At 45.3% G+C, this 15,409-nt stretch overlaps 1 protein-coding gene across 22 annotated transcripts in view; it reads left to right on the top strand.

Annotated features, from left to right (window-relative positions):
- Positions 1-15,409, top strand: part of PHACTR1 (phosphatase and actin regulator 1) — a 559,986-nt gene that overhangs the window by 338,190 nt on the left and 206,387 nt on the right. For all 22 annotated transcript variants that reach the window (XM_072729123.1, XM_072729124.1, XM_072729127.1 and 19 more), the window contains one exon: positions 10,106-10,270. In XM_072729123.1, coding sequence (XP_072585224.1) covers positions 10,106-10,270 — 165 coding nt within the window. The remainder of the gene's footprint in view (positions 1-10,105; positions 10,271-15,409) is intronic.

The raw sequence follows: 15,409 nt of genomic DNA, 5'->3' as shown, positions 1-15,409 counted from the left end.
CAGATCTAAGATCAAGACCAGGGATCAAAAGTTTTAGCAGATACTTGAGTTGATTCCTAACTGCACTGAAGCTTGAGATCCACCAGCCGGAGAATCAGAGGCCTGATCAGAGCCTCCAAACTTCATGTAATTCCTTAGTGGTGAAGTGGTAAGGAACTTCACCTTTTTGAGCAGGTGGTCTGCCCGGTACTAGAAGAGACCTTTTTTTTATTATAATTTTTTTTTATTTTTAGATAACTTTTATTGAGTCTCTGTTCCATGCCCCCAAGGAACGCATTTAATATACACCTGTTCATCCTTATAAGTCAGTATTATTCCTATGTTATAGGAAAGCAAGCTGACAGGACGTTCCTAAGGTCACACAGTGAATTTGTTAGAGCCCCTTGTTTAAAAGTGAGAGAGAACCCAACCCACTTGGGCTAAAGTAAAAAAGAGAAGGTATTGGTTCATGTAAAGAAAATGTCCAGAGTTAGAATGGTTTCAGGAAGGGCTGGATCCAGGGGCCCAAATGATATAATGAAGTCTCAGTTTCACCTGAGCCATCCTTCCCTCAGTTCTTCTCTGTTGTTTCAATTCTGACAGGCTCTCCCTTTGAGGTGGCAGGAATATTACCAGCAGCTTCCTGCTATAGAACAAGGCTTGGGAAACTATCGTCACAAGGGCTGGCTACCTGGTTTTGTAAATGAAATGGTATTGAACACAGCCATGGCCACTTGTGGACATTTGTCTGTGGCTGTCTTTATGCTACAGTAGCAGTTGAGTATTGGCAACGGAGCTGTATGGCCCATAAAGCCTAAAGTATTTAGGATTTGCCTTTACAGAAAGGGTTTGCTGACCCCTGTGGGAGAAACCAAGTTTTGTTGGTTTGATTGTGAATCTGTGAGAGGCATTATTTATTTATTGTTAGAGTATCCGGACCCTAGGGCCTGATGTGTTAAGATGAACAAAGAACTGGGGCGCCTGGGTGGCTCAGTCGGTTAAGTGTCTGCCTTTGGCTCGGGTCATGACCCCAGGGTCCTAGGATTGAGCCCATGTTGGGCTCCCTGCTCAGCAGGAAATCTGCTTCTCCCTCTCCCTTCGCCCCTCCCGCTCTCTGCTTGATTTCTTTCTCTCTAATCAATAATCTTTTTTAAAAAGAAAGATGAACAAAGAACCTGCATTACTTAAAGATTGTTGCTTTGGATTAACAGAGGGCTTGGGCGTTCATTTACAGTTTAAATAAACAAGGTCCAATTCCCAACACAAATATATCCTATGGATTACAAGAACAATAGAATGTGTTGTAAGATTTTGTAGTCATTATATGCTTCAGTGGTTGAAGGTTAGATTCCTGGAAGATGAAACAGGAATTTTTTATTGAATACCCCAGGAAGAACTTTGTTTATAATGTCTAGTATCTCAGTAAATATAACAACACAGACATGTATAAATTTAAACAAGACATTGCCCCTACCTGTCTGCTCCTGTAACTTTAGTCAGTAATAGGGAGATTCGAAAAGCCGAGCTTTCCTAGAGTGGGCAGGTATTCTTGAAAATAGGGCTTAATTTGTAGCAGTTGTTTCTTCCTAAGCATCCTCTCTTTTTATTTATTTATTTATTTATTTATTTATTTATTTATTTATTTATTTATTCATGAGAGACACAGAGAGAGAAAGAGAGAGGCAGAGACACAGGCAGAGGGAGAAGCAGGCTCCATGCAGGGAGCCCGACATGGGACTCAATCCCGGGTCTCCAGGGTCACGCCCTGGGCTGAAGGCAGCACTAAACCGCTGAGCCACCCGGGCTGCCCAGCATCCTGTCTTTCTGTTCATTAGCTCCTCCTCAATTTCCCCAAATGTAAGATGGGGATGATTGTACCACTGCCTGGTGAGATTAACTTAGGATCCCGGAGGAGAGTATGCTCTAAGTGTCTTGGTCAGTGCCTGGCACAGACTCGGTGGCTGAAAAGTGGTAGGCGTATCATCGCTGTCCTTGTCATCATTGTCTATGACTAAGGAAGCACCATCCTGCTTAGAATCCCCCTTCCTGTTGTGTGCAGAGTTCCGCAGATCACATTAGTCACTGAACCTCTTTCTGATATGATGGCCTGCAGCTCCTGAACCGGTACAGCTTCTGTCTTTGCTCTCTTTAAAAATCAGTGCATCACAGGGCCCTGGATTTAGGGGCATTCTCGTGTTCCTCAGGGATTTCAATTACTGCTTTAAGAGAAGATTAACAGACTCGGGTCATCTTTGGTCCCAAGGGATCCACGAATTCCCTTTCTCTCCTCCCTCCCCATACTGGCATAGTGTCCTTGTGTGCTTTTGCCAAGGTGCCTGGAAGGGATGCTCTCAGTCTGTTCTCAGTGTTGCAGGCAGTGGCAAGCCTGTGAGCATCCTTTGGGACCCACTCCTGGCATGGGTGGAACTGCCTCCTACCGGGCAGAAATCGCTGGAGCCAGAAGAAAAGGAGCATGTTGGCCAAGAGCCTGAGCAAATATGCTGAGAAGAATGGGCCCAGGTGTATGTGGCCTCGCTCTTCCCCCACCGCATCGTACCAGCACACCCTTTATTGGTTCTTCCCTCAGGAAGGATCCTTTTCTTGTAGCAGCATGACTGAGAAGCAGCTCTCTCTGTATAAACATCTGCATGTCCCTGCAGAGGCACAATGCACAAGACCCAAATGTCACGATGGTGTCTAGTGGCTGTGTCTGAGGTGTGCGTGGTTTCCTATAGTGTGTAATTAGAGTATCCTCTGGTGAGTCCCAGGTAGAGGAGGCAGCCCCTGTGTGTCCAGAAAACTGAGGGGCACAGAGCTCCCTCTCCTCTCCTCACTGGGGCCTGCAATACTCAAGCAGACTTGGATTAATGGATAAGCCCTTTGTTAAATGCAGCTGTATTCCCATTAGCACTGGGCTAGGCCAGTGTCTGTGTTTATGCCCATCAGTTATTTTTTTTTAAGATTATATTTATTTATTCATGAGAGACACAGAAAGAGAGGGGAGGCAGAGACACAGGCAGAGGGAAAAGCAGGCTCCCTGCAGGGAGCCCGATGTGGGACTCAATCCCAGGACCCCGGGATCACGCCCTGAGCTGAAGGCAGGTGCTCAACCGCTGAGCCACCCAGGCGTCCCTATGCCCATCGGTTCTAATGGGCAGATCGGATCTATCCTTGACCGATGGTAAGGAATAGCAAAGAACGTGGTGTTCCAAGGTTGGAAGACCAGGTATGGGCAGTGAAGGTCAAGGAAAGGGCCAAGGGAGAAGATGGGTGAGAATACCGTAGATCCTCATACTCGGCATCACTAACACACCCGTGTGTTTCCAGGCATTATGTCTGCATTTGCGTCAAACGCTCTAGTGGCCCCCTGGTCAGTGGGGCAGTGTTGCTTTATCTCCTATCTCCTTATGGGCTGGTGGGTGTTCTTTAAATCAGATAGCCCTCTCTGGGCAGCAGAGCCTCCCTGTGCCCCCGTGGCCACCTCCTGTAATGCCCACCCTTCATCTCCTCTACCCTGTCCTCCCCATCTCCTCCCCACCCCTCAACTCATGGACAGGGCAGGGGCTTCTGATTTTTAGAATAAAAATGTGTCAATCCTTTTTTTGGTTATTCTTCTTGTAAATATACTTCACAGCTAATACAGATCAGTCCTAGATTGGACGGAAGCTGTTCAGAATTCTGGCCTCTCTGAGACAGTGTGCTGTAACTTATGGAGTGGAAAGGGGAAAATACTGCCATCCTACTCCTGATAAATCATACTAACCCTTTCCTTGCCCTAAGTCATGTCTGTAAAACTGAAAATGTGTGTTTAAAAGCGGGGAAGCCACAGTCGTGGAGAATTTCCTGCATGGCTGGGACCTGCAGGCGTCCTTCTGCAGCTGTAAGAGAAGGTCGGACTCCTTGCAGCAGAAAGGTGGTGGTGGGTTTCGGGCCTGGGCCGTTCAGCGTCAGTAACCCACCGATGGCCTCACCTCCGCCCCTCACTTGGGCCACCAGTGTGGTGAAAACAGAAGCCCCATCTAATGAAATTGGAAGAAGTGAATGTTATCAGATCCTGCTCCCTAAGCTTTCTATTTCTGAGTTCACTTTGGGTTGAGAGGCCAGTATTTGTGAGGATCTTGGGTCCCTCCAAAAATCTAAGGAGCACTTGGTACCTGGAGAGATCCAAGTGGGGGTGGGGGCGCGGTATGGAGGGACTCCAGATGCCCTGGCCTTTCTGCCTCTGTTGGTGACTGGACATCAGATAGCATAGACGCTGTGGCTTCCCCCCTTCTAAACTTTTCAGGGGATCCCTGTACGTCTGACACCTTCTAGGACACTAAAGTTGGTTCTTCCTTTGGATGAGCCTTGAAATCCAGGCCACCATGAGAAATTTAATTGTAAGGATGCTAGCTGAGGTGCCCCCCCTTGCCCACACTCCCATTGCACACTCTAAGGGCCCACCAGAAGCAGCCCCAGGGTGCCAAGAGGGGTGGGCTTCAGGGCACCGGCCCATGCAGGTGCTTGGGTTCTAGTCATGAAAGTCATGCACCAATGAAGTCCCTCCTCTCTGGTTTTTCAAAAGGGACCAAAAAATCTTGTCCCCCACCGTGTCTCTCCCTCTGAGTAAAGTGAATCCCGGACTGTCTAGTCCCCTGAAGAGCATTTACATGGATGGAGGTGCTGGAAAGACCCCAGAGCTCATCTGGCCAGGCCCCCCCCTTTCCCCCCTTGCTCCTGCAGATCTTTGAAGCAGCTCAGCTGCCCGCCTCATACCTTTTGGTCCAGCATTCTGTCCTGGCAGTTGACATTCGAGCTGATTCATGTCGAAGTGAACAATTTCTCCAGACAGCTGGCTCCTCTCTCTGCAGCACGAGGAAGCCACCTTTGAGAGCAGTGGGCTTGGCAAAGCAGCCTTTTCATCATCTGTTTCAAAAGAAGGCTGTTTTTATAAATGTGCCGGGCCTGCCTGCCCTTCCGGTACCCTTGTCTTCATCCCGTTCTCTCCCAGGCTCCTGCGAGGTTGGGGACCACTTTATTCTGAGCCTGGTTGTGCTTTCTGTTGCTTTTCTTCCCATCCCTACTCAGGAGTGCCAGTCCTCGCGCTCAGACCTTCCAATTTCATTATCTGGTGGTGAAGCAGCCAGGTTGGGAGTCAGCCCCTATCATCAGATGAATTGGGGAAAAATGTAATGTGGATGATTAAAATATAAATCAATTAGAGTAATCCAATCTGCTCAATAATCTGTACTTAAGAGCTAAACATCTTGAATTTAATAATGTACGTATTAAAGAGCCATTTAACTATGGAGTTGTAATTATGCCTTTATAATCCTCTGTCAGCTTCTTGCCACTCTAGGTTTTTCTAAGGCACTCCTACTTTCTTATAATTATTTTAATGTGGTAATTTTGGAATAATTTTTATTCATTTTTTTAAGATGTGATCATGAGACAGCTTTTGGGTCTTGGTGGTGCATTTTTCTTAAGACAGCTAGCGATACTGATTTTATACTTTTTTTTAACAGTTCATTTATTTATTTGACAGAGACAGCACAAGCAGCGGAAGCAGTAGGGAGAGGGGGAGGGAGAAGCCGACTCCCCATTGAGCAGGGAGCTTGACATCCCAGGACCCTGGGATCATGACCTGAGCTGAAGGCAGATGTTCAACCACTGGGCCACCCAGGAGCCCCTGATCTTACACTTCTTAAGATGTGTTGTCTGTGAATGAACTGAATCAGGTGTCCTCCTCATTTATTCCCTTTTTAAATGAATTATCATTGGATGCCAACTGTGAGAGCAAACCCCAGCGCCAATTCTAAAAAACCCATATCTTGAATTTTTTTTTTGAGGGATTCGGCATATAATCTCTTTATCAAACCCTTAACAGAGATGTTTCACCTTGGCTAAACCTAGGTCTCAAACTTTAAAAGTTTTATCTTTTGTGTCTTAGGCTAGAGAATCAAAAGAAAGATGGAAACTCTTCCAACCAAATGCAGATACCCAGATACATATGAACCTGTGCACGTATTTTCAGGGGTATGTTGCCTCCTGAAGCCTGTTGGGATCCGTGGATCTCAGGATGGGCACTTTGCTGAGCGAGCTTTCCAGTTTGGCAGCAGTGTGTGTTTAGAGAGGTACTGGCAGGTAATTCTGGGCCGGCCACTCGGAGGTTCCTGAGGCCAAGGCAGGAAACCAGAACTTTCTGCTGTAAGTTGTAGGAAGCCACTGAAAGCTTCTGGAAAAAAAGCAGGCTTCTGGAAGAGTAATCTTGCAATAATATAAAATACAGGTTTAAAGGCCAGAGACTGGGATTAGGAAAGTAGGTTTGGAGACTTGTAAAAGCTGGTTAAAGAACACTCAGATTATAAATGAAGGTAAGAAACAGGAACACAGTGATGGATGTGAAAGAGAAAGTGATTTCGTGCAAATCAGATCACTAGACTTTCCTGGACTCAGAACTCCCTTGGTACAATGCCCACATCTGTCCCTCCCTGCTTGGCGACCCAGCCACTGAGCATCACTGAAGCAGCACCCACTCAAAGCAATGGATACCATTTAAAGAGAATAATTTCCAGATTCAGTGGTTCCAGAGCCTGTTCACTTTTTCTGTTTGGATTCTCCTTCCTCACTGTAGCTGGTTTTGTTCCCTTCTCTCCTTAGCCAACCCCCCCACCCCTGCAGCCCAAACTTCCTCAAAGTCTCCCCAATCTGTCTCTTCCTCCCCTCCGCCCCCAGTCCCCCAGGGCTGCTGGATTCATCTCCCCGAGGCCCACATCTGATGTGTGACACTTGTGATCAGAGACCTCCGTTCCGACTTTTGGAAAGAAGTCTCCTGGTGACTAACCATAGTTCAGAATAGAGTCTTCCGGTGACTAACATTCCCATATGTACTCCTGATCCCTCCCCCTTCTCTCCTCCCGGAAAACTCTACTTTGTAAATCCCTCAGCCTGGCTGCTACACCTGCAGCCCCTTCCCCTCCCCGGGAGCACGGCCCACTGTCCCCATCCAGTCTCTCCACTTGCATCCAAGGCAGATTTCCCTCAGTTGCTCTCTCTTACCCTAGGATGTGAAATCCAAGCTTCCAAAGATACTTTGCAGGAAGCTGCATTATCTGGCTCCAAAGGCCTTGTTATGGAGCCTGCCTACCGTCCTTTTCTTCAGCTTCCTTCTCTAATCAAAGTCTTAAAAAAAAAAAAAAAAGCAAAGTCTTGGGCACCTGGGTGGCTCAGCAGCTGAGCATCTGCCTGCGGCTCAGGGTGTGATCCTGGGGTCCTGGGATCCTCCCCACAGGGAGCCCACTTCCTCTGCCTATGTCTCTGCTTCTGCCTCTGTGTCTCTTATGGATAAATAAATAAAATCTTTTTTAAAAATGCAAAGTCGTGGGACCTCTGGGTGGCTCAGTGGGTAGGCATCTGACTCTTGATCTCAGCTCAGGTCTTGATCTCAGGGTCGTAAGTTCAAGCCCCACATTCCGGCTCCACACTGGGTGCAGAGCCTACTTAAAAAAAAAAGAAAAGAAAGAAAGAAATGTGTTCGAGTGATCACTGTCTACCCAGTCATGAAACACAAAAGCTTCAGCCATCCCTGCTTCCTTGCCTCATGCTGGTCTGGGAAGCTGCCAGGAGCCTGTGATTTTGCCATTTGGTTGGGTCTCATCCTTTCTCAGGTCCCTTCTATCACACCCTACCTGCGTTCCAGTCACGTCCCCCCAAGAAGACCGCAGTGGCCTCCTCATTACTCTCTGCCACCTTGTCTTCCAGTTCGGGTTCCCATTGCCTATGCAGTGAGAGTCCTAGAAATAAATCTAATTGTGCCTTCTCCAGCACACTGATTAACCCGAAGCCCATCCCCCACCTAGACCCTCTTGATCCCCTTCTCTCTGTTCTACTTTTCCTTTAATTTTCCCCCCAAACACAGATCTTCCAACATAGTGTACAGTTGACTTAGTTGTAACATGTATTACCCGCTCCCCTCCCCCTGCCCTGCCAGCCGAGGCTCCGAGAGTTGGTGCTCTTATCTGTTTTGTTTGCTGACGTAATTTAAGCAGCTGGTACATAGTGAGCGCTCAGTACATATTTGTTGAATGTCATAATGTCAATTCCTATTTTTACATCCTCATCCTTTCCCCTCTGCTTATAAAACCTAAACACCTACTAGGAAATTTCAGAAGGTTGCATGTTCTGGTTCCACACTCCTCCAGCCCCTGTCCCTCACCACTGGGTGTCCATCATGAGATGGACATTAAAGGATACTCCAGATTTGATGGGTTTCTGGACATGCCATGTTCTTTCAGCCTTCTCTGTACCTGTCCGGTCTGTTCTCCTTTCCCCATATGGGGGGAAACAGTTCCTCCTTTTTCAAAATCCAGCCAAAAATTCCATCCCCTGTGGATCTCCTCCTATGCCCTGAAGGAGAATTAGTTTCTCTCTCTCTCCTGTTTGCTTCCTTTAATTTCTGTCTGATTGCTCCTGGTGTGCAGTTTTACACGTGGACCTCTGTGTCTCCTCCCCTAGACTCTGTGCTCAGTCATGTCCATTTTTTTCTGTGTGTCTGCCCCCAAAATGATCACAGGGTCCATTACAGTATTATTATGTTGTCACTTAATGCAATGATTGAAGAGAGGAGCTGCCATATGTTGAACCATGTAGTCAAAGGTTTGAGGGCCGTCACCACACCACATGCCCAAATTATTGCTGTCCTCACCCCCAAACCTGCACCTGCCCTGTGTCCCCTGTTTCTGTGAGTGAAAGGGTGTCAGTCCCCTGGCATGAATCTGGGCATCGGGAATGATCTACCTCCTTTTCCTCAGATCACCCAACTAGGTCCTGTTGACTCTGCTCCCAGACATCTCCCAAATCCATGTACTTCCCCTCTGTCTTGCTCTTGGAAGCCTTTGCCTACCTGTCATCTCTGTCACCAAGCACACTGCCTGGCACATCGTGGAGGTGTCATATATATTTCTTGAATGAGTGAGTCTCTGAGTTAGAACCATTTCAGGTAGCAACAGGCACAGATTACCGGGCTATGAGTTCGAGCTTCTGAGGAAGCCTATGTTGTTGCAAAAGTCTGGGTGATTTTTCTGAAGGTGGGGTTGGAGGCCCCACAGAGTGGTTTTGGATCAGCCCCATGGCTCTAGATGTTATCTGACTTTCTAGACCAGTGAAGCTCTCTCAGCCTCCTAAGTTTGCCAAGGGGATCATGTTTTCTGATCGCTTCTGTCTTAAAAATTCAAATCCCGGCATATTTCCCTCACTGGGATATGTAAATTCTCATGTAAGTTTGGAAAAGGGTTTGTTTCTTAACAAGTGATGAAAGAGATCAGGGCAATTGTGACCCCTAAAGAAGGGTCCACTAGGAATAATGAGTTGGAGGGTCTTCGTATCCTCACACATGGAGTTACGGGATTAGTCTCGATGTTCCCTCAAGTCACTTTCAGCTCCCAATTTCTATGAATATTATTATTATTATCATCATTATTAAAGCAAAATACCAGGAACAACAGAAACAACAACAAAACCTAGAGGAACCGAGGCGGTTGTAAAGTCTAATGAAGGGTGAGTGATTCTAAAATCAGTCTAAGCTGGAGACATCACTCAACAGATTCCAGTGCTGCTTTGGGTCTGGGCAAAGCAGGAAGGAGAGTCGTGGGCGGTAGAGGCGTTGGCATTGGAACAGACAGTTGATAAATGTTTTCAGCCTCCTCTTTTCTCGGCAGACGGTGCTATAGTGATTGCATCTGCCAAGTCTTAATCTGAGATATTGCTGGACCACTAGTTACACAGACTGTGTCACTTGACTCCTCTGATGCCCTCTTCCTGCCTCGTTGGGGAATCTCGTTGTGTCAAGAGGGTTCTGTTCCTCCTCCACCCCATTGTCCTCCTTTATCAGGTCTAAGTCGAGGTTGGGTACATTTGGGGTGCTCCAGATGCCTAGGGTTTGGCTGACTGTCTCCAGCCTTTAGAACAGGGTGGTATGACTTCCATTCCAAAAGGCAAAAAAAGAGAAACGGAACTTCAGTCATGTGGTTTCTGTTATCTGTAACCATGGAAAACGTTGGCCATCTGTGAGGATCCCATTTTAACACTTTCTCTCTCTCTCTCTCTCTCTCTCTCTCTCTCTTTCCATCTCTTTCTCGGGGAAAACAAGCTGAGGAAGTGGAGAGGCTGGCGGCCATGCGTTCTGACTCCCTCGTTCCAGGTACCCACACCCCACCCATCCGCAGGAGAAGTAAGTTTGCCAACCTGGGAAGGATTTTCAAGCCTTGGAAATGGAGAAAGAAGAAAAGCGAGAAGTTCAAACACACATCCGCAGGTAAGATGGTTGTTTCCTTCTCTTTGGGAGTTTGTTGACTTCAACTCTGTATGTTAATTAGCAGAATTTAATTATTGTGGACCATCTGAGCCAAAGGGAAGAAAAATCAAGCCTTAGAATTGCTCTTGTGTTGAATAATTCTTTGGTGCAGTTGAAAAATGGCTTTCAGATCTTGTGTGTTTTCTCGTGTGTTAGGTTTTTTGTTATGTTTTGATCTGCCACTTGTGTCTAATCTATAAATATCTGAGCTTAGAATTCCACCTTTTCTGTAATTGAATGCTTTTATTCCACCACTGACAATCCATTTCTTATTATTCAGCCTCATTTGGACTGCTTTGGTAGAAAGCAACCCGTAGCAGAAAATAAGTTATTTGTGGTCTTTGGCAGATGAGAATAGGTTATTCCATGGAGGAAAAATCTTGAATGAATGATTGTTGGACACGACAGGAAAATGCAGGAGAATGAAAACAAAGCATCATGTAATGGCAGGGACAACTCTACAGTTGATGACTTAGTGGGCAGAAGGGGAATTGGAGGGAAGTCAGCATTAGCTGAGAGGTAAAGAGCACACTCTGGAGTCAGACTGCATGAGTTCAAGCCCCAGTTCTGATATTCGGCAGTTCTTTGACCTTGCTCAGTTTATTTAACTCTGTATCTCAGTTTTCCCACCTGTAAAATAGAGCTAAGAACAATATTTTACCTGACTTAAAATTGTGAGTTTATGTGACATGCTATGTGGATCTATTTTAAATGAGTAGGAGTGTGCGGAGGGAAGGGTATAAGGAAAGAGGCCTGATTTCACCCTGGTGGCTTTGAGATAAGATGATGGAATAGCTCTGCAGATATTTTTTATTTGTTTTGTTCTGATTTTGCTTACTGAATGCCCAAGTCCTTTCAAGTCTACACTCCAGGGCTTTAATCTCCTCCTCTCTCTTCATCCTCAAAACCTCAGCCTGCCCTTCTTCTCCTGAGAATCATCACCTCTTCTGTGTCTTGGTCCTCTCCCCACCTTCCCACTTGCAAACTAACTGTGAAGTGGGAGATGGGGCTGCTTGTTGTACCTGAACATAAACCCGCAGATCTGGGAATTTTCATGCTAATTGCTTTGGGGGAATGAAAGAAAATAGCAAACATAGGAAAGTTGCAGATAGTCTTAGAAATCCATAAGATAGAAATCTTAAACGGTTCTCATGGACCTCTCCAGCTTGTGTTTTCTGACCTTTCCTTCAATGGAAGCCCCAATGCCCTGTTGCTGTCATCTGTTAATTCTTGAGATTGGAACGAACCTCCAAATTACAGTAATCTCAAACCTGTCAGCCCTGGGACTGCGTCCCTTCACTGGACTACATTCTGCACCCTCCTGGTCATTGGACAGGTGTAATAAAACCTGTAGGCCTTTCGTGTATTTCTAAACACTGCTGAGAGATTGACGTGCAAGCAAAACCTAAATGGATGACTCCATTTTATCCCCCCACCCCAGGGGAAAACTAGACCATGACCTCTTAGAGAATGTTCTGTGAACTCTGGAAAAAATAAAGTTTTGGGGCTCCTGGATGGCTCAGTCATTTCAGTCTTGGTTTCGGTTCAGGTCATGATCTCAGAGTCATGAGATCAAGTGGGGTGGGGGGGTGTGGGGGGGTCTGCGCTCAGCAGGGGGGTCTACGCTCAGCAAGGAGTCTGCTACAGATTCTCTCCCTCTGCCCCTTCTCTCATGGTCTCTGTCTCTGTCTCTCTGTCTCTCTCTTTCCTTCTCTCTCATAAATAAATAGGTTTAAAAAAAAAAAAATTCCATAAGATCCCTTACCAGGGTCTTCCTGACTTTGCGGTAGAAAATGGCTTACAATCACACAAACACACATTGAACCAATGTCCATTCATCAGCATGAACCCCTGAATGATGGTGTCCCAGATGCCTTTCCTACCAGCAAATCAGGAGCTTTGTTTTGTCCATTTGACGAGACATTTAGGTAAAGCTCGGATGCTCCTGGCATGCAAAGATCTAGTGTGCTGACTTCAGGATGTTGGGAAACTGGTCCTTTGACAGATGCAAATACAAGAACTTCAAATTACTCGTGGATCATTCAAAGTTTGAATATTATTTGCATTTAAAACTCTTTGGGGAGAAAAAAATTTGAAACACGTGACTGGCAAAGTTGCGGTTTGAATCATTCTTATCATTAACTATTCTTAGCAAGTTCTTGTGATTGTGATTTCTCTGGCCAAACTGATGAATTTGGCAGTTGAATGTGATATTTGGATGTAAGCTTTTTTTTTTTTTTTAAAGAGACATTGACCTCCTGAAGTAGAAAATGTAGAGGATATACTATAGAGTATATCCAAATAGGTAGAGGGATACCTGAATTGAGTGAAGCTATTCTAGTTTTTAAAAAAGTCAGTGGTTTGCACTGTCATTTCCTTTGTACATAACTGGATTTAGAAATATTATTCCTTATTTTTGGAGAGACTTGTAGTACCAGTTCTTAGCCCACAGGAGAAAAAACTGGACAACATAAGGATGTTTAGCATGACAAATTGTATATATATTCAAGTAATACTTTGAAGTACAAACTTTCCTATGCATTGGTAAGAGTTAAGTACATATACAAGAGGATTGATTGATTATGGGATTGTTAATGGTTGGCCAGTGTTAGCTGATATGTATATATTTGTCTTGTATGTGTGTATATGTAATGCCCTCCCTTTCATGTGTAAAATAAGGTCCACAGTTTTGATACAAAGATCAAGTCCATAAATTCATTTATATTATGCATTTGTATTTAAAACTGTACTTTTTTTTTTAAACACATGAAAGAACATGAACACAATGCACACTTGGCCTGTTTGGTACTTCCACAGTGAGTTGCCACTTTTTAAGTTGCCACTTAAAATTTGCCATAATTAGCTATGCTACGGTTTTCCTATAGCTCAAGTAATGGGATAGGTGTGTCTGTGTATACCACATCTTCAAAGATAAGCCCAGAAACATTACTTTCTAAGTTGTATAACAATAAGAAAACTGCATTGGAAAGTTAGGATCTCACTGTTTCCCTCAATTTTGGCATCAACAATTATATGAACTTTTCAAAGGCCCCCGTGTCTTGTGCTGCTTGTACATCCATCCTATGCTAGGCGGAAGGCCAGGGTCCTGACAAAGCCTTCAGCATTAAGATCCTGAGACTGAACTCCAGATGGTGGTGGAAACACTGGAGGACGAAGCAGCCCTGCATCATAACAGTAGGGAAACAACAGTAATGGTTGGAAGGTAAAATAATGGGTCCTCCGGGAGGTGATCCTTACGTGCTTTGCAGCCTGTGCTCAGAGGCCATGCCCACGGCCTGCAACACAGCCTGACACACCCAACCTCCTGTGTGGAGTCGGCAGTGTATGTCCACAACACACACCCCCAGAGCTACTCTGGGAACAAAGACAAATGATAACATCCCCTCCAAAGTAGAGCAAGCAGAGCCTCCCCAAAATAGTCAATTGCAACCATCTTATCCAAATTCCTTGAAAATGAGGACTGTATTTATAGAAAAATAGAACTGGCAGGAATAAACGATGAAGATGCCACTGAGTTATGCTTTTATTTCCTCTTGACAGAAAATCATAAGCTGTAGGGGGTTGGCCCTGGAAATCTGCAATGTGCCAGAAGTCCCTTTGTGCTTCTAAGCTTTTCCACATACCTAGGGCCTTGAGCAACACGATATTTTTAAAAATTAAAAAACGTTACTGAATGCCTACCCATGCTGAAACTGTACCCGCTCTGGAGATAGATAACTGTGAGCAAAAGCAGACCTTGTCGGTGACCTTGTGGCATGCACAGTGTAGTGGGAGAGGCAGGCAATCGAAACACATGGATACAGGTGGGATCACGATTATGATTAGGGCAGTGAAGGGAAAGTACTTGGGAAAGGGAGGGGGACACTTGATGCCATCTGAGGGACCAGAGAAACTGTCTCGAGGAAGAGAAGTTTGAACTGAGATCTTGCGGAAGTAGTAAGAATTTAGAAAACAAGAACTCCAGGCAGCAAAACAGCCTGTGCAAAGGCCCTGTAGTAGAAGAAACAGGAATGAACAGGCTGGGAAAACAATGGCTAGAGAGTGGAGAGCTAGGAGTATGCTGTCAGTCGAGGCTGGAGGGGTCACCAAGGACTGGACCCTCTCTAGGCCTTCATCCTGCACAGCAGATTAGACAAGAGTGTGTGTGGCTCCAGGAAAACCAATTTGGCCATGTACAGATTATGGTAACTTGGACTCATATTTGCTAGTAGAAATGAGTGGGTTTGGGAGATGTTATGAGGAATAAGTTACAGGACCAAATGACAAGTTGGATTTAGGAGGGAGAGAGAGAGAAGGGTCATATTTGACACTGTAGTATTGTTTTAGGGCATTAGTATTAATGCCCTTAGTATTGTTTTAGGTTATAGGGTTTCCTGAGATGAGTACTTTGGAAGAGTGGCAGGTTTGGAGGAGCGGGGGGAGGGAATGGGGGATAGAGGAGCTATGATCTCCATTTTAGGTGTGAATTGGAGTTGATTTTGTGATATCCAAAGTTGGGAGTTGAATATATGGAATGCAAAGAAGTGGTCTGGACTGGGTGCATAAATCTTGGGTCTTGGCATATCCGCATTAGAGTGATGACCGTGTCAAAGATGGGCTGGGAATACGTATAGAGTGGAGAGAATGGAAAGAAAAGAGGATCCAAGTCTGTCTTAGAGGCAAAGACTATCATCACTAGTGACTAGATAGAGGAGGATGAACCTGTAAAGGAGATTGAGAGGCAATGACTTTCTCTGACCGACTTACTTCATTTAGTGTTATACGCTCTAGCTCCGTCCGTGTTGTTGCAAATGGCAGATCTCATTTGTTTTGTGGCTGAGTAATATTTCATTCAATATATGCCACCTCTCCTTTACCCATTCATCTATGGGTAGACACTTGTGCTGCTTCCATAGTTTGGCTCTTGTAAATAATACTGCAGTAACCTCAGGGGCGTGTATATCTTTTCAAATTAGTGTTTTTGTTTTCTTTGGGTAAATACCCAGTAGTGGAATTGCATGATCATATGATATTTCTATTTTTAATTTTTTGAGGAACCTCCATACTGTTTTCCACAGTATGTGGCTACACCAGTTTGCA

The sequence above is a fragment of the Vulpes vulpes genome, chromosome 12 (assembly GCF_048418805.1).
Source record: "Vulpes vulpes isolate BD-2025 chromosome 12, VulVul3, whole genome shotgun sequence".
In the NCBI taxonomy this organism is placed as follows: Eukaryota; Metazoa; Chordata; class Mammalia; order Carnivora; family Canidae; genus Vulpes; species Vulpes vulpes.
This window is presented reverse-complemented; position numbering and strand designations above follow the sequence as displayed.